Source organism: Dromiciops gliroides, chromosome 2, assembly GCF_019393635.1.
Source record: "Dromiciops gliroides isolate mDroGli1 chromosome 2, mDroGli1.pri, whole genome shotgun sequence".
Lineage (NCBI taxonomy): Eukaryota > Metazoa > Chordata > Mammalia > Microbiotheria > Microbiotheriidae > Dromiciops > Dromiciops gliroides.
Window position 1 is genome coordinate 243,956,067 of NC_057862.1, and position 20,043 is coordinate 243,976,109.

The 20,043-nt window shown below is 39.0% G+C and overlaps 1 protein-coding gene across 1 annotated transcript in view; it reads right to left on the minus strand.

The window, feature by feature from the left end:
- The window catches only part of TBPL2 (TATA-box binding protein like 2), an 80,115-nt gene that overhangs the window by 43,034 nt on the left and 17,038 nt on the right, over positions 1 to 20,043 (minus strand). The window contains 4 exon segments of the mRNA XM_043989267.1: positions 4,048 to 4,050; positions 5,100 to 5,173; positions 5,175 to 5,265; positions 13,507 to 13,598. Coding sequence (XP_043845202.1) covers positions 4,048 to 4,050; positions 5,100 to 5,173; positions 5,175 to 5,265; positions 13,507 to 13,598 — 260 coding nt within the window.

Consider the following 20,043-nt stretch of genomic DNA (forward strand, 5'->3'; position numbering starts at 1 on the left):
ATTTATTTATTTATTTATTTTTTACATATTTGTAGGGCTGTCTGTGAAAGAAGGATTGAAAGGAGCAGAGAATTGAAATATGAGGCTAGACTACACAAGGGCATTTGCTAAGCTATGGAAATGCTGAGCCCTGAGCTGGGCAGTATTAAGTCCAGGTGCACCCTGATGTCAATAGGTGGACATCGTACAGAGACAGATTTCAGCCCTAGTAAAAGAAAAAAAAATTAAAGCTATCAAAGGAACCGATTGTTTTGTAAAGTAGCAAGTACCTTTAAAAGCATCTGAGTAGAGGCTGATTGACTGTCACAGATATTGTCAAAAGGAATGCTGAATGGAGTGAGAGATTGGTCTAAATGACCTCTAGGGGGCAGCTAGGTGGAACAGTGGATAAAGCACCGGCCCTTGGATTCAGGAGGACCCTAGTTCAAATCTGGCCTCAGACACTTGACACTTACTAGCTGTGTGACCCTGGGCAAGTCACTTAACCCTCATTGCCATGCCCCCCAAAATTACCTCTAAACTCCCCTTGACCACTAAGATTCTAAAACTACAATATTATGCATAAAAGATACATCTGCCCTAGAAATATATAGCAGAAATAGCCTTAACAAATTCCAGAGAACACCCCCATACCTCCCCTCCTTGGGAAGAAGCCAAAGTGGCAAATTAACAAAAAACAGATTATGGGATAAGAGTGAATATTCTGGAGACAATTTGTTTTCAGAAAGTATGTATAAATAGAATCTCATATTCCAACCGATCTACTGAAATTACAGAGAGGCTTAATATTTTTGATTGAGCTTTATTTAGCAGTGCTGCCTAAACATTTTACTTTTAAGTTTCGCATTCCCTCTAAGGTCCCTTTCAGCTCTAAATCTATGACACTATAATCCAATGATGATCTTTTCCCTTTCCTCCTGTCTGTAAACAGTTAATGATCCATAAATAGCTATAAGGACAAACCCCTTTGCCTTTTAATTTGGCTGTCTTGTAAGTGGAGGTTGGAATGCTTTCAGTTTGGAATGCTTTTAGAGCTTTTGATATCTCCTACCATCTAGGAATGGGTGGAAAGACCCTTGGATCTGGAGTCAGGAGACAGCAGGTTCAAATCCTGCTTCTGGCTGGGTGACCGTGGATAAGGCACTTAATTTAATCTCTCAAGTTCCTCATCTATAAAATAAGGTTGTTGGACCAGATGGATTTAAAGGTCATTTCTAGCTCTTGAATGCCCCCGTGATTTTGCTGCTGTATAGGGACATGTTTAGAAAAGAGAAGAAGATGCCCTTTGATCTGAAATCTCTATGTTCTCTATACTTGACCCTCTTGAGCTCTGGCTGGAACCTTCTCTTTCTTTCCTCTCCTGCTCTACTCCCTAACTAAGCAGGGCTCTCTAGTAGCAAAAACTTGTAGTCCCTAAACTCTAGTCTTGGCTCTATGGTTTTCTGTGTGACCGTGGGTGATTCTACTGCTCTAGACCTGTTAACTTATTTGCGAAATAAAGGGTTTGAATTAGATTATCTCTAAGGTTCCTTCCACAGCTTTAATGATCTATGAGTCAATGATTATCTGAAAAATGTTATCAAAATATAGTGTCTATTTTATGGAATTTTGGGGGGGTTGTTGTTCAAGGCAGCTACAGAAGGTGGAAAGGAACCTCACGCAGACATAGCTGGGGCCAGAGTTGCCAGGAAAGTCTAATTTGCAGTACAGACCAATGAGATCCTCACAGTGGAGTACTATAAGTAGTGAAGTATCATAAGGCATCAGTTCAGAATCAGGCATCTAGCATGTAGTATGCATTTAATGTTTGTTAGGATTGAAACATGGGGCTAGACTACACAAGGCCATTCACTAAGCTGTGAAAATGCTAAAGCCTGAGATGGGCAGTATTAATTTCAGGTGCACCCAGCTACCAAATTAACCCCCCTCAAATGAACATGTCAAAGACCTAAATTAAAAGCTTGGTTATTTGAGTCACTGAAAGAGTCTTTATTATATAAAATAATTCCCTCTAATGTAATGATTGGAATGATGCCACCTACGAGGCATTTTCCTCATGGTGGAGCTTTCCCACAGCAAGTCTCCAGTAGGTGGCATCATTCCAATCATTACACTAAGGAGTATAAACTCTCTACCTCCCAACAGGTTACTTATATTAATAAATAACATGTATGATTTTCCACCAATATGATCAAAATTACACAGTAACTATTTCTAAACAGTGTCCATTATTGGTCCTCAACCTTGCTGAGGTTCTCTGGGAGAGTCACTTAAAAGCCGAAGCAAAACCCTGAAAAGAAGTTTGGCATCCTAGGTGCCAGGGTTACTTTAAGATCTGAACCCAGAGTTTAGTTCTGATTTGATCAATTCTCACACAGAAGACTGCTTTACTGCTAGTGGCAAACCCATCTCAAATTCATTCAAGGACCGAGAAATATCTCATCACTGAATACTGGTTTTGTTTTGTTTTTTTTTGGTGGGGCAATGAGGGTTAAGTGACTTGCCCAAGGTCACACAGCTAGTACAGGTCAAGTGTCTGAGGCTGGATTTGAACTCAGGTCCTCCTGAATCCAGGGCCAGTGCTATATCCACTGTGCTACCTAGCTGCCCCTCATCAGTGTGTTTGTTTTCTTTTTTTTGTTTTGTTTTGTTTTCTGTTGTTTTGTGAGGCAATTGGGGTTGAGTGACTTACCCAGGCTCACACAGCTAGTAAGTGTTAAGTGTCTGAGGCCGGATTTGAACTCAGGTCCTCCTGAATCCAGGGCCAGTGCTCTATCCACTGTGCCACCTAGCTGCCCCCACCACTGTGAATAAATGTGGTGGCGGGGGAGAACCAAACAAGCATTTTTTAAGCTTCTAAAATGTGCCAGATACTGTGCTAAGAGCTTTATAATTATTATCTTATGTGATCCTCACAACCCTGGAGGCAGGTGCTGTTATGATCTCCATTTTACAGTTGAGGAAAATGAGGCAGATAGTGCTTAAGTGACTTGATGAGGGTCACACAGCTATTTAATGTCTGAGGCTGGATTTGAACTTGGGTCTTCTTGATTCAAAGTCCAAGGCTCTATCCATTGCATCATCTAGCTGCTTCTAAATAATGAAGTTAATTGACAACCAATAGAGTACCTAAGAAGAGGTACTTTCTGGGGCAGCTAGGTGGTGCAGTGGATAGAGCAGTGGCCCTGGAGTCAGAAGGACATGAGTTCAAATTTGACCTCAGTCACTTGACACTAGCTGTGTGACCCTGGGCAAGTCACTTAACCCCAATTGCCTCACCAAAAAAAAAAGAAGAGGTACTTTCTTCTCTTTCCTTCAATCTGAGTTGGAGCAACTTTGAAAGGTTAAGAAAATACTTTGTAAATTTTAAAATACTTTGCTATTAATGTGAGATACTGTTATTAGGCACTATGATTGTAATAGTGAATCATGCAGGTATTTGAGATTTTTCTGCCTCCCTCCCTTCTCTTCCTTTCCCTGGAGATGATCTCCAAAATAAATATCCATTAGTTCCAAGTCAAATTGGCTCCAAGCTAGTTTGCACACAGAGTGGAGACTTTGAGACTAGGAAGCACTGTGCTCTGGGCATGTACCATGACTAAATGCAGCTCCATAGTCTGAGAGGGCTGAGGGGTCCTGAAAATTCTTTAGTGCAGAAATTCTTAGCCTTTGTTATGCCACGGACTCCTTTGGTGGTCTGGTAAAATCCATGGACTCTAGTGTTTTTAAGTGCAAAAACTAAAATCTATAGGATTACAAAGGAAAACTATTATATTGAAATATAGTTATTACATATGTATACACACATACCCATGTACCCACACACATGTATATACACACATACATATAGGTATATATCTTGTGTGTATATACACACAATATATATATGTGCAAGTGCACACGCACTCACACACACACACACACACACACACACACACACACACACACCACACACACCCCCCTAAGAATCCTTACAACTTAGAGGCAGTTCTGGTTTGTTATAGGCTTTAAAATGGGATTTAGATGAGACTACCCACATAGCTTCACCTTCTTGTCATCTTCACTCCACAACCCCTCCCTCCCTTCCTACTCCTCCTGAATCGATTCCCCTCTGCCTATTAGTATTAGCAAATGAACACTCAGTCCTCTCCTGCATGGTGTTATACCAAATTGCCCTTGCACATAGTAGGTGTTCAATAAAGATTGCTAAATAAGGTCCACAGATATTTTTTTTTAAAGAGTGGAAAAGGGAAAAGGACCCACATGTACAAAAATATTTATAGCTGCTCTTTTTGTGGTGGCAAGGAATTGAAGTTGAGGGGGGTGCCCATCAATTGGGGAATGGCTGGACAAGTTGTGGTATATGAATACAATGGAATACTATTGTTCTGTAAGAAATGATAAGCAGGAGGAATTCAGAGAAACCTGGAAGGACTTGTATGAACTGATGATGAGTGAGATGAGCAGAACCAGAAGAACACTGTACACAGTATCATCAACATTGTGTGTTGATCAACTGTGATGGACTAGATTCTTCTCACCAATGCAATGGTACAGGAGAGTTCCAGGGGACTCATGATGGAAGGGGATCTCCAAATCCAGAAAAAAAAAACTGTGGAGTGGATATTGATTGAACAATACTATTTCTTTTGTTTTTGGGGCTGTTGTTTTCCTATTTTGAGGTTTTTCCTTATTGCTCTGATTCTTCTCTTATAACATGACTAATGCAGAAATATGTTTAATATTATATATTATATATATTATAATATAATATATATATTATATATATATAAACTATATCTGATTACCTGCTGTCTAGGGGAGGGAGAAAAAAATTTGAAATTGGAAATCTTTATAAATGTTGAAAGCTATCTTTACATGTAACTGGAAAAAAAATAAAATACTTTTGTCAGAAAAAAAAGAGTGGAAACATGGTATGTGATGATTTTATAACCACTTAGGTAAGGTATCTCAATTTCTATTCTGTCTTCCAAAAAACCCCCACAACTAACTTGTCTTCCAAATGACATAAATTATATAAGCAAATGATTCTTTAACTTTGCATTAACCAAGGTCATCAAAAATGGCTATATACCTACTGAATTTGCTGATGGGTGAGCACCAAGCTTTCTAGCCTGATTGGAAACCTCACATCGCAGCTTCCAACCATGTTACTGGATTTTAAAATCCAGAAATCTGGCAGGAAATCCAAGCTTTTGCACCACGCGGGCAAATTTCCTCGCTGCAAGTCGAGACAGTTCTTCACTGGAAAGAGGCATAACATACGCAAGATCTTATGACAAATTCCCCAAATGGTTATAGGTTATTTTATAACAACCCCGCCCCCCTCCCACACACACACACACACACACACACACACACACACACCACACACACGATGTATACAATCTTCAAGGCACTCTTTTAGGTTCTATGAGAGGCTCTGCCTTTAAGGAGCTTATGAAGTAATTAGCTAAATAAGACATATGCCCATGAAAAAAATTATAAGAGACAGTGTAAATGCTAAATGAGTGCTATATAGTTATATGTCGAGAGTTGCATCCTTGACATTATATAACCTGATTATTGGGTACTTTTTGCTATAGATCTGCCTTTTAACTCAGACCCAAATGGGAAGAAAATGAATAGAAAGTTGTAGGACACAGCAAGTGACTAGCACAACTGTGACATTGATCAGATCTGAGTTGCGGGCAGTAGAGAAAGGGAGCAGGATGGAGGAGAAGGAAGGATTTGGTGACTAAGTGGATTCTCTCCAACTAAAGATGGGCCTAGAATTGAAAAAGGAGAAGGAGGGAGGGAGGGAGAGGAGAAAGGGAAAGGAAAAAGAAAAGAGAAAGGGCTGGAGGAGAGAAGGAGGGAGAGGGAGAGAGATAGAGATTTTTTGCACTAAAGGAACTTTTATCTAAGTAGAGATATAAGAATAATAATGTCATATCATATCTGTAAACCTTTTTTTTGTTTGTTTTTTTTGTGAGGCAATTGGGGTTTAAGTGACTTGCCCAGGGTCACACAGCTAGTCAGTGTCAAGTGTCTGAGGTCGGGATTTGAACTCAGGTCCTCCTGAATCCAGGGCCGATGCTCTATCCACTGCACCACCTAGCTGCCCCAATCTGTAAACCTTTTAAGCAATGTGTGTGTGGTGTGTGTGTGTGTATGTATGTGTATACACACCACTCACCTTTTCTCTCAATAATACAATGAGTTACATCATCCAAGAATCACTGTCCCTATTTTATAGATGAAAAAACTGAGACTCAAAGAGGTGGTATAAGTGGCCCAAGTCTACATAGCTAGGAATAGAAGTGACCCTGAATCCAGTGTTCTTTCTAGGGTAAGACATGGACACAAGCTATCATTCAATGTCAAAGGATTAAGTGCCATATTCTCAGGGAGAAAGAGAGACAGAGATTCCGCATGCTTGGGTAAGGGAGAATAAAGGCCAGGGAAAATCTTTGTTAAAGATGTTGCATATGAGCTGAACCAGTAAAGACAGAGATGGAAAGAGCAAGAACATTTAATGAAGAGAACACCATGAGCCCAATCCAGCCAAGGATGACAAATAGTTTTGTTTTGTTTGGAACAGCATTTTTGAAGAGAGAATAGTGAATAATGAGGGCTGGACAGATACATTGGTTTCAATTGTGAAAGACCTTGAATGTCAGGCTAAGGAGTGTGGATTCATTTGATAGGCAGTTGTAGCCACTGACAAAATTCAAGCAGAACAGTAAGACTTTACTCTGGAATGTACAGATCAGGAAGGACAAATTACAAGCAGGAGGCCACTATAGTCATCTGAGAGTGAATGAGGGCCTAATGAAAGGTAGTTTGAGTCAAATTAGAATCAAGAGGACTTGGTCACTGGACCTCACAGGCAAAAGAGATCAAGGAGTCAAAAAGAATCCCAAGGCTTTAATCATGGGTAACTAAGATGATTCCTGGTTGTACCCTTATAAGTTCATGCATTGATTTTAGAAATGTTTATCTTTTATTTTTTGAGGCAATTGAGGTTAAGTGATTTGCCCAGGGTCACAGAGCTATTATAGAAATGTTTATTTTCTGTTGGGAAAACTGGAAAATAGTATAGCAGAAACTAGGCATGGACCAACATCTTACACTATATACCAAAGTAAAGTCAAAATGGGTACAAGATCTAGACATAAAGGGTAATACCATAGGCAAATTAGAAAAGGAAAGAATAGTTTACTTGTTAAATCTATGGAGAGGGGAAGAATTTATGACCAAACAAGAGATAGAGAACATTATGAAATGCAAAATGGATCACATTAAATTAATTTGAATACATTAAATTAAATTTGCACAAACAAAACCAATGCAACCAAAATTAGAAGGAAAGCAGAAAGCTGGGAAACAATTTTTACAGTCAGTGTTTCTGATAAAGGCCTCACTTCTAAAATATATAGAGAATGGAATCACATTTATAAGAATACAAGCCATTCCCCAATTGAGAAATAGTCAAAGGATGTGAACAGGCAGTTTTCAGATGAAGAAATTAAAGCTATCTACAGCCATATGAAAAAAATGTTCTCAATCATTACTGATTAGAGAAATGCAAATTAAAACTATTCTGTGGTACTACCTCTCACCTATCCAATTGGCTAATATGACAAAAAAGGAAAATGATAAATGTTGGAGTGGGATGTGGGCTAGGTGATGCAATGGAGAGAGTGGGATGTGGGAAAATTGGAACACTGTTGGTGGAGCTATAAACTAATCCAACCATTCTGGAGAGCAATTTGGAACCATGCTCAAAAAGCTTTAAAACTGTGCATATCCTTTGACCCAGTAATACCACTACTAGGTATATATCCCAAAGAGAATATAAAAAAGGGAAAAGGACCCACATGTACAAAAATATTAATAACTGCTCTTTTTGTGGTAGCAAAGAATTGGAAAATGAGCAGATGCCCATCAACTGGGGAATGGCTAAACAAGTTGTGGTATATGAATGGAATGGAATACTATTGTGCTGTAAGAAATGATAAGCAGATGGATTTTAGAAGAACCTGGACTTACATGAACTGATGCTGAATAAAACGAGCAGAACCAAAAGAACATTGTACACAACATCAACAACATTGTGTGATGATCAACTGTGATAGACTTAACTTTTCTCAGCAATACAATGATCCAAGACAAGGCCAAAAGACTGATGGTGGAAAATATTCTCCACATCCAGAAAAAGAACTATGGAGTCAATGCAGATTGAAGCATACTATTTTCGCTTTTGTTGTTTCATTTTTGTTATTGTTTTTGTTTATTCTTTCTGGTATTTTTTTCTTTTTGTTCTGATCCTTCTCTTACACCATGTGGAAATATGTTTAACATGATTGTAATGTATAACCTATATCAGATTGCTTGCTGGCCTCAGGAAGAAAAATTTGGAACTCAAAAAAACCTTTACATATAATTGGAAAAAATAAAATAAAATGAAAAGAAATGTTTATCTTGAATGAATGATGGGACTCCAGTTGAAGTTCTCAAGCAAGCAGTTACAAATGTGATTCTGGAGTTTAGCCAAAAAAAAAAAAAGGTGCAGTTAGGGATAAAGAAATGCAGGAGTCATCTGAACTTTTGTTTAGATGATTGACACTTAGGAGTAGATTGGATTACCAAGTGGGAAGGAGGGACTGAGTTGTACTCCCTTCCCCTCCCTCCCCCTCCCCCTCACCTAACTTGAAAAGAATCAGGAAGCAATGAAGGAAAAAGATGAGTCCTAATATAAAACTTATTTTTAAGCACTTGTATTGTTAAATTTATTACGCATGTATTATAATAATAGCAACAAACATTTATATAGCACTTCAAGGTTTGCAAAACAATTTATAAATATAATCTTAGTTTATTCTTAAAATAACCCTGAGAGGTAGGTGCTGTTATTATCCCCATTTTTCAAATGAGTAAACTGATTCAGATAGCAGTTAAGTGACTTGCCCACACAGCTAGTGACTGAGCCTGGAACTGAACTCCTGATTCCAGGTCTAGTCACATCATTATTCACTATTCTCTTCTTCAAAAATGCTGTTCCAAACAAACTCTCTCCATTGCATCACCTAGCCGTCATATACATGCACACATATATTTAAAAGCATTTAACTTTGGTAGAATAAAACACAGCCTTTAAATTTTATGCAAGATTCTATGGTATATGTGACTAGAAAACTTTGTTCAAATGAGTAATAACATCGATTGAGTAAAAAAAATACAGAGACCTATGCTCACCTCACATATTCATCACTGATATGGAGTGCCTTGAGAAAGTTCGTTCAAACACTCCTGTTTGTTGATGACACTTGTACTATTTGAATCAAGCCTTGTAAAACTACAAATCCCCCCTAGTGAAATCCATATGATTTGAAAGATCAATTTGAAAAATCAAAGTGGATGAAAAATGCACATTGCTGGTATTTTTTGAAAGAATATATCCAAACTATCAACAACCATATGAAAAAGCGTTCTAAATCTAAATTAGAGAAATGCAGATTAAAGCAACTCTGAAGCTTCACCTCACACCCATTAGGTTAGAAAAGATGACAAAAACAGAAAATGACAAATTTTGGAAGAGATGTGGGAAAATAGTAACATTACTGTACTGTACTATTAGTGGTGAAATGAATTGGTCTAGCCATTTTGGAAAGTAGTTTGGAACTATGCCTAAAGAGTCACTGTATTATATATATTTTCTGACTCAGTGATATCACCACTATGCCTTTACACTAAAGAGAGCAAAGAAAGAGGAAAAGAATCTAGGTTTACAAAAATATGTATGTAGTCCTTTTTGTAGGGGCAAAGAACAGGAAACTAAGGGAGTATCTATTAGTTGGGGAATGGGTGAACAAACCATGGTACACGAAAATAATGAATATTATTGTGCCAAAGAGAAACATTGAAAAACTTATATGAACTAATGCCGAATGAAGTGACATGAACTAGAAGAATTTATACAATAACAGCATTGTAAAGACAAATGACTGAAAGACTTAAGAACTCCCATCGATGTGATAATTATCCATGATGACAGGGTACCAATGATGATGCATGTTACCCATTTCCTGACAAAGAAGGGGCTACATCAGGATGCAGAATTATATACACACATATATACATGACATACGTGTGCCCCTATATATTTTTGACGTGGCCAACATTGGAATTTATTTTGGTTATTCATATTATTTTAATGAAGGTTTTGTTTTTCCTTTGTTTTCTCAATGACAGTGAAAGGGAAAGAGGGGTTGTATATGAGCTAAATGCTAATAAATGCGAACTGCTTACAAAAAGAAAAAAGAAAAAAATCATAGGTCCCTTCAACCAAAGCCATAGACATGCTACATTATGCTATATTATATATTATATAGTAATATCATGTTTAATTAATCTTTGAACATTAAATAAAAAAGAATCTTGATCAATACAAAAGAAAAAAAACAACATGTTGACTGGATTATGAAATATGTCTTGGACAACCCATTGAGTTAGGCCATCAATATATGTATCTTGGAAAGGCATTGCATAAAGAATGAAATAGATTCAGGATTATATAGAAAGAGAGGAGGCTATATTACATTTGAAAAATTGCATAGTGATTTAAAGATCCTGAGCTTCTCCCTTAGGAATGCAAACTACTCTTAATAATAATAGTAATAATAATGATGATGATAATAATCAGTAATAATGATTAGCATTTACATAGCACTTTATAGCTTGCAAAGCACTGTTCTCCTGTTATTTCTTTTGATCCTCACAACAATCCTGGGAGTTAGGCGCCATTACTATCCCTAATTTTTATAGGTGGAGAAACCAAGACTGAGAAAAGTTAAATTACTTGCCCAGGGTCACGTAACTAGATTACTCTTTTAATGTGTATATTAGTAAAAGGAATTTTTAAAAAAGTATTGCAATTCAGGACTAGAAGGGATGAAGGAGAGTTTTGGGATTCGTTTTTAAGACAAAGGAGACCTAAGTATATTTGTAGTTAGAGGAGCTAGTCTTAATGGAAAGGGAGAAATGGAAATTGTGGGAGAGAAAGAGAGGGGATAACTGATGGAGTAAGCTCTGTTATGATGGACTAGGGGTAACTGGAAAGGTTTCGAATTCAGCTTTTTAAAAAATCTCTTTTAAGATACGATTCTGGGGGGGGGGGGCAGCTAGGTGGCACAGTGGATAAAGCACAGAGCTTCCTCTGAAATAGAAAGCAAAGAAGAATGGATAGATGATGATCTGTTGAAAGACTAATTAGAGAAAGAAGAAGCTAACATGGGAAGGCCTCTATCTTCCCAAAGTGAGTGATTACTAAAAAATGAGGACAGTAGGTATAGGGCTGAAGTTAAAAATGTTTGGAACAGTCACTGTGGGGATTTCGATGGGGGTTTACCTAGAGATAAGAAAAAGGGGAGCTAAGTAGCACTAAGGCCCCAGCAGAGGTTAGACAGCATGAATTTGTAAGGGACCCAGTAAGCATATTAATGTGATTTTCTTCAGAAATACTAGGTAGCTTAGGAACCCATGCAAAGAAGATGGTGGAATCTATATAGGTTTGGGGGATTGCAAAATAGAAGTGGTAGGACAAGGAATCAGGAGCACTCAAATTCAATGACCCCAATGGGGATCCAGCCTAGTTGGAGGGGACAAGTGGACAATCCAACTCCCTGAAATATGGCTTTCTCCCCTACCTGTTATGACAAATGGTCAAGTGGAGGTAGGAGGGGGCTGATGCATGGGTTGAATAAGGAGGGGATTTAAGGCCTAAAAATAATGAAAGTTCTAGTCTTAATGCTACTATCAACTATTCATTTATCTTTGGGAAAGCCACTTTCTTTGGGCTTCATCTGTAAAATGCAGAGACTGGCATAGATGAAATCTAAGACAGCATTCTTTCCAGCTATTCCAGCTCCAAGATCAATGATGGTCATGATGAAGAAGAATGAGTTCAATAGGAGTGAAAGAGCAGAAGGTAGCGGCCTGGCAGAGTAACTTCAGAAGTCAAGATCTTGCAAGTCGTGCCGGTGGTTTTATAAGGACAAAGCATTAAGGACAAAATATTAGGTTCTTGGTTTGGTTTGGTTTGGTTTTAATAGCAGCAATAAAGCACTACACTTAAACCACACCCATGGGATAGAACCACTATGTTGTTCTGCATTAGAACATTTTTTTAGACTATTTCTCTATCTCAATCTGGATATGCAGGGATCACTCAAAGGCCCCATCCCAATTCTAATCAGGATAGAATGGTATCTTTTTTTTTTTTTGGTGAGGCAATTGGGGTTAAGTGACTTGCCCAGGGTCACACAGCTAGTAAGTGTTAAGCGTCTGAGGCCGGATTTGAACTCAGGTACTCCTGACTCCAGGGCCGGTACTCTATCTACTACACCGCCTAGCTGCCCCCAGAATGGTATCTTTTTTTTTTTTTGCAGGGCAATGAGGATTAAGTGACTTGCCCAGGGTCACACAGCTAGTAAGTGTCAAGTGTCTGAGGCTGGCTTTGAACTCAGGTCTTCCTGAATCCAGGGCCAGTGCTTTATCCACTGTGCCACCTAGCTGCCCCCCCCCAGAATCGTATCTTAAAAGAGATTTTTTAAAAAGCTGAATTCGAAACTGGGGAGATGCCGCCCATCAATTGGGGAATGGCTGAACAAATTGTGGCATGAGATTATGGTGGAACACTATTGTGCTATAACAAATGATGAGCAGGATGCTATCAGAAAAACCTGGAAAGACTTACATGAGCTGATGCAAAGTGAAATGTACTATATACAAAATAACATCAATATTGTAAGATGGTCTGCTGAGAATGACTTAGTTATTTTCAGCAATACAATGATCCAAGACAACTTTGAAGGATTTTTGAAAAATGCAATCCATCTACAGAGAAAGAACTGATGGTATCTGAATACAGATTGAAGCCTAATTAGGACAGAAGCTTTGCCTTGTGCCATTTATGACCTGGGCTGGTTTGACTCACCTTAGGCATCATGGAATAGGGCAGTTGGTAGGGCAGTGGATAGAATATCGGGCCTGGAGTCAGGAAGATGAGTCTTCCTGACTTCAAATCTGGCCCCAAACACTGTGTTACCCTGGGCAAATCACTTAACCCTGTTTGCCTCAGTTTCCTCATTTGTAAAATAAGCTGGAGAAGGAAAGGGCAAACTATTCCACTATTTCTGCCAAGAAAACCCCGACAGGGTCACAAGCAGTCAGACACAAAATAACTGAAAATAACTGAACAAAAACAAAAGGCAGCATGGTGGCACCTACCTCCCTGGGCCCAACATGTCAGTACTTAATTTGGTGCAGACATCCGACTGGCATAGCCTTAAAACTCCAGAGCTCAAGCAATCCCCCAACTTTAGCCTCTTGGGGAGCTGGGGTTGTAGGTGTATGTCACCTAGCCAGAACTATATTTTTCTAGTAATGCCATCCATTTTATGTCAGATTCATTGTTTTAGATGATAACATGGGGGTTCGTACCTTTTGGCTCCCGTGCAGACCATTTTCCCAGAACTAAATATAAGTGCTGTTGTCCTGGGCTCTCGAATCCTCATTATCACAGCAGCAAACCTCTATGGTCAAAAGGTGAAACAAGAATTCACTTTCTTTTCATGAATTAGAAATCATCATCCCATTAAAAAAGCATGCTGTAAAAAATCTCATTGGTATTTTTTTAAACAAAAAAAAATCTTAATATTTAAAACTGTTTTTCCCTATGAGGAGTTATTTTTTTTTTCTATTTTTTCACGTTATCTAGACATCAGTGGTATTTTCAAAGACAAAGATCAAGTCCTGGTTTACTTTTTCTTGGCTGTGACTTCTCAGCTTTTCTAAAGACAGGCAGAATAGACTTTAGACAAGATCATATAACAAGATTTTCAGTTTCTCTTTTTTTTCTTACCTCTCTCTGTTGTTCTTCCTTCCCCCTTTAGGGATCCTATATCTCCTCCCTTTCAAAACCTCCTTAAAAAAGAACTAGTTCAAACCAAGGCAAAAATGACAGTAAAGCTTGGTGCACAACCACTTCCAAGGTACTAACATTTTAATGGACAAAAGGAGTAACTTTCTATCATAGTCAGTGCTGTGTGGAAGATATTTGGGGGTATGCTAGAGCCTCTTATATTATAATCAATAAATTCAAGCTCAATCTACTTTTTTGTTTTGTTTTTTGTTTTTGCGGGGGCAATGAGGGTTAAGTGACTTGCCCAGGGTCACACAGCTAGTAAGTGTCAAGTGTTTGAGGCCAGATTTGAACTTAGGTCCTCCCAAATCCAGGGCTGGTGCTTTATCCACTGCACCACCTAGCTGCTCCTCAATCTACTTTTAATACCAGATTTCATGAGAGATATATAATACTTCACTTTTCTAGAATAAAAGGAGAGACAGTATAGGACAGAGAGCCAGCCAGTCACAGAGGATAGTGGGAAGATGGTGGCATGATAGGAACTAGAATTGTCCATATGTACACAAACATCCCAGTAAAGCTCTAAAAATACACCAGAACTTACACTTACAATCAATCAATCAATCAATCAATCTCTCTCTCTCTCTCTCTCTCTCACACACACACACACACACACACACACACACACACACACACACACACACACACACACAATCAGCTAAAAATTTCTCCATCCAGTCCAGGAACTATACAAAGACTATTAGATTCCTATGAAAGCCCTGAGCAGAGATACAGCAGGATAGGTGGATGGTATAATATAAGGTATCCAGGTCTTAGGTAGAAGGTAGTGCCACAGACCTCAAGTAGAGCCCAGTGCAAGATTACAGCAGGAAACAAGGCCAGAGCAGCATCCAGTCAAGGCTCGGCTTGACCCAGCATCCAAGGAGCCTGGGCTTGAACCACAGCAGGAGACAAAGGAAGACAATTCCTACAGAAAGTGGGTCCTAAATTTAGCTACCACACTCAGCACCCAGTAGGCCCTGCTCACACTATCCAGGAGGATGGAAGTGGAGTTTTACCCAAAGTACAAGACCCCCAACCTAGAAAATGAGGCTGGGTATGTGAGAGGAGAACCAGTCTCAGAGCTCAGACTCAAGCCATAAAGGCTGCAAATTACTTAGCCTCTTACTGCTGAAGGCAACCTCTCTAAGATTGTAAATTGAAGATTTGTAATGATAAATGGAGTTTCCTCATTGGAAGTTCTCTATACAACCAAAATCACAGGTCCATGTCAAATTTAAAAAGGGGGTGGCAACAAAATTAGCAACCATTTTGTTAAGGCCTTATTTAATAGAATGTTTACATTTCTATCACAGGCATTTTAGAACAAAGGAAATAGAATTTGTTCCCTAGAGTAAATAAACTTACAGCTTTAGGCAGCTTCATCAAGTAAAATATGAGAATTGAATTCTAGGACATGTCCTACATATAGGGCAAGATTTTCCTCTTCTCTTCAGCTTCATGAAGGAATAATTTAAAAAGCCTTTATTAAGCACTAAATATGTATTAAAGCATTGAGCTATGTGCTATGGATACAAAGAGTTCATGTTCTCAGGGAGCTCATATTCTAATAAGAGGGCACAGCTCACATGGGAGGGTATAGATGCATGACAAATGGAAAGGCCCAATGGTTCTTAGGTGGATGTGGCAAGACAGATATAGTAAGACTCAATAGTCTAGAGATCAAGTAATACTGACTGAAATGATCAAAGAAAGCCTAGACAATATATTTCAAGAAATTGTGAAGAAAAACTGCCCTGATAGCTTAGATCCAGAGGGTAAAACAGAAATGAAAAGAATCCACCAATTACCTCCTAAAAGAGATCCCAAAATGAAAACTCCCAGGAGTATTATAGCCAAATTCCAAAGCTCCCAGGTCAATGAGAAAATAATTCAAATAGGCAGAAAGAAACAATTCAAATATTGTGGAGTGACAGTGAAGATCACAAAAGATTGAGTGGTTTCCACATTAAAGGAGTGGAGGGGGGCAACTAGGTGGCACAGTGGATAAAGCACCGGCCCTGGATTCAGGAGGACCTGAGTTCAAATTTGACCTCAAATAGTTGACACTAGCTATGTGAACCTGGGCAAGTCACTTAACCCTCATTGCTCTGCAAAAAAATAAAAAAAATAAATAAATAAAATGATGACTGAGCTCAAAGCTCAGATCCCCACTAAGCTATCAAATGATTTCTTTCTGTTTTCCCTCCCTCAAGGTACTGCTGGTACCTTGAACAACCAGTTTTTCTTCTCCAAAGATCTGTTTCCTTGTTGCTTACTGTACTAGCTGGTTAGAGATTTATCTAATGAAGTCTTAGATCAGCGTTATCATACTTGAAACTTCCCCATTACTAAGGTATGGCTCAATTCCATTTCTACCTTACTCATGGGAACGGGAAACAATCACAAGCCATACATGATTAACAATGTCACAATGACAGCTAAGTAATTATATGTATATGTATGTACATATGCATATATGTGTGTATGTCCTACTACATTTTATATCGATCTATCACAGCAGAATGTATGTATGTGTATGTATATCCTGCTACATTTTCAGGCAGGAAGGGAAGAAAGCAATAAACAAGGAGAGTTTCATATATCACAAAAACAATTCTATGGTGGAAGAAGGAAAAACCTGGAAGTGGCAGCAGGGAAGGATGAAACCTGTTCTGCTTCCTGATTCAATGTGTCAGGAAGGGGCAGCTAGGTGGCGCAGTGGATAAAGCACTGGCCCTGGATTCAGGAGGACCTGAGTTCAAAGCCAGCCTCAGACACTTGACACTTACTAGTTGTGTGACCCTGGGCAAGTCACTTAACCCCCATTGCCCCACAAAAACAAACAAACAAAACCAAATCAATGTGTCAGGAAACATGAATGAATGACACTGGCTCTGAAGAGTGGCCAGAGAGTACAGTTGTTCTAGAAAGAATAAACTTTCCATAAGCACAAGATGGAAAGACAATGAAAAGATATATTAAAAGTAGAGTGGGGATTTCATAGGGCCTCATGGAAAGAAGTCTGAAGAAGAAAGGGACTGGGAAAGTATAAAGTTGAATTGAATAGGGATGATGGGGACCAGGGACAGGTTTTTGCCTTGGGAGATAGCCACACTGAAATGATTGTTAGGGGAATAGGGGGTATCATTCTGGTAGCCATGGGGCAGGAAGTACCAATTAATTGAGGCCTCTATCCTCTAATGTCCTTTGAAGGAGCTGGTGGTGATGAGAAGTTCAAGTGAAAGGCCTGGGTCCCAAGCAATTACCCTAAGTTCATATATGCTACCAGTCTGTAGTTATGATCCAAGATGTCTGAAGATGATGTACACCCAGAAGATACTTGATACACCACATATCCAGTCCTTATACCCTTGGTCAATGTTCTTTAAGTGGTAGGTATGGTGTCTAAGCCTTTAGGCTTTTTGGCACCATGTATTTGATGGTCCCAGGGGAAGGAATTAGTCATTTGTCTTGGATACCAATTTTTCCAGCTCTGGGTGTGGTACCGAAGGCATGGTCTCTTTTCACCTAAGTTTAACTACCATTCATGGAATTGTTGTCACATTGAGAACCTTTAGGATGGTGGCTGGAGAGCAAGAGGAAAAAGTACATTTCACTAGCAAAATTTTGTTTAGGGACCTCAACTTTAAAGTCATGCCATTTTTCTCATCTTTCCCATTTTATTTTGTTTTTTTTTTGTTTTTTTTGCAGGCAATGGGGGTTAAATGACTTGCCCAGGGTCACACAGGGTCACACAGCTAGTAAGTGTCAAGTGTCTGAGGCCGGATTTGAACTCAGGTACTCCTGAATTCAGGGCCAGTGCTTTAACCACTGTGCCATCTAGCTGCCCCCCATCTTTCCCATTTTAAATGTATGTTTAAATTCTCCTTTTGAATAGATTCTTAACAAGTCTTTATTAAAGACCTGGTACATTCCAATCACTCTGCTAGACCCTAGGGATACAAAGACAGTTATGAAAAAGTCCTTACTCACTAGAAGATAGAATATGTACATATATGTGCATAGGCATATGTGTGTAAAACAAGGGCGAGGCATTAAAGCATGCTTGGACTTGTCATTCACTACCTGTTTCTAATCTGGTCATCAGTGATTGGGAGCTAATGCTGGTTGGTAATGAGGAGTCTTCTGATTGGCTAAGGAGCTAGGACTGATGACTCAGAAGACAAAGCCAAAACTGCGTTCATGTATACAAAAGAGTATGTTGCTCCCTTGCCCCTGGAGCATTTTCCTTCCTAGAAGTGAGAAGGCAAATGTAATACACCTTTCTAGGGATACTTACCAACTCCCACTTGGACTGGTAGGCCAGAACCTCAGAGGGCAGCTGACTATTTCTCTACTTCATATTCTAGGGGGTAGACTTCTAACACTACTGATCATTAGTCCCTATCTGGTATGTTCTCTATTGATTATTAGCCAGCCAGATTTAATTAGCTTTTAGGAAAAGGTATTTTCTCAGATGTTATGGATGGTTTATACAAAAACATCACCCTAAAAATCTGTGACAGATTTTCCCCCAAGTATAGAGGGAAGGGGAAAATAGGTTCAAACTTGGGGAACACATCTGTGGCAAAGCGACAAGTCACAGCTCCTGAATTCTGGAAGTCCTTTTTCCTGTTAGAATCCCAGTGAACTTCCCCTTAGGAAAGCATAGTGTCCCATAGCCTTGAAGGTCTGATGCCCTTGTAGGTTCTGAAGATGCCCTTCTCTCCACCCTGAAGATGTCATACCCTCTGAAGCAGATTTTGTTGTTGGTGGATCTAGTTTGCATTCTCTCAGCTCCTGATTGGATGCATTGAGACTCGTCTTGTCTTCTCAATGACATAGAGTTGTTTAGGGGGAGGAGAAGGAAAAAATTGTAGGATGCTCCCTCTGGACTTCTCCATTTCCTCCCATGCCACTCCCTTCCGGTCACAGGTCTGAGAGATTGGCTCCTTAAATGCTCCCAAAGCTCAACTCTTCAAGCGGTTGCTAGCATCTCCTCCTTCAATATACATAGGCCCAGAGATGTATGATCCTTTCAGCCATTTCTAATATTTTTTAGCATAACAAAGTACTTCCCTCCCTCCAAATTTGTTTCATTAAACTGTTTCAGGAAGTTTTCAAAGGAAGAAATCTAAGCTATAAGTAGTTTAGGAATGAAAATTAAAGCTACTATAAGGTTCTACTCTGTATCTATCAGATTAACAAAGGTAACAAAACCAGAAAATTACAAATTCTGGTGGGCTATGGGAAAACAGGCACAGTAAGGTGTTGTGGATAGATCTATGAACTAGTCTAGGCATTCTGTAAAGTAATTTGGAACTATGCCCCAAAGTTACTAAATTGGGTATATTCTTTGATAGAAAAGAAAGAAGAAAAGGACCTGTGAATACAAAAATGTAACAGCTCTCTTTGTGGTGGCAAATAAGGGGGTGCCAAGCAATTGGGGCACCAATTTAAGTTTAAGTCCCAGTTTAATAAATTATGGTATAGAAATGTAATGAAATATTATTGATGAAAGGGATGGTTTCAGAATAAAATGGGAATACACGAGTGAAATGATAAAGAATAAAGTGGGTATAACCAGGAGAATAATTTGTGCAATAATGTCGCAGAGACAAATAACTTTTAAATACTTAAGAACCATGATCAGTGTAATGGCCATGCTTGATTCCAGAGTACCAATTGTTAAGGGCTAAAATTCTAACTAAACTGTCTAAAATATCTAATGAGTGGTCGCCAATAAATTATAAGCTTTAGCAAGAGTTAGACTTTTAAGCATTTATTAAGGAGAATAAGAATTTGGTAAAGAGAGAGAAAGGCCTAGATTCCTATCTATTAAAGGGAGAGCACATTTCTAGCTCCGCTCTCCACCATAGTCCAAAGGAAAGAGTGAGCCCGAGCGCCAGTCTCTTCCTTCCTCCTCCCACTAGCCCGTGTCACTTCCTGACGCCAAAGAAAAGACTCCTGGTCTTGCCCTCAAAGACCTTCGCTTCATGGGCGGAACTCTTCTACAGTAAGTCTCCAGCAGGTGGCATCATTCCAATTGT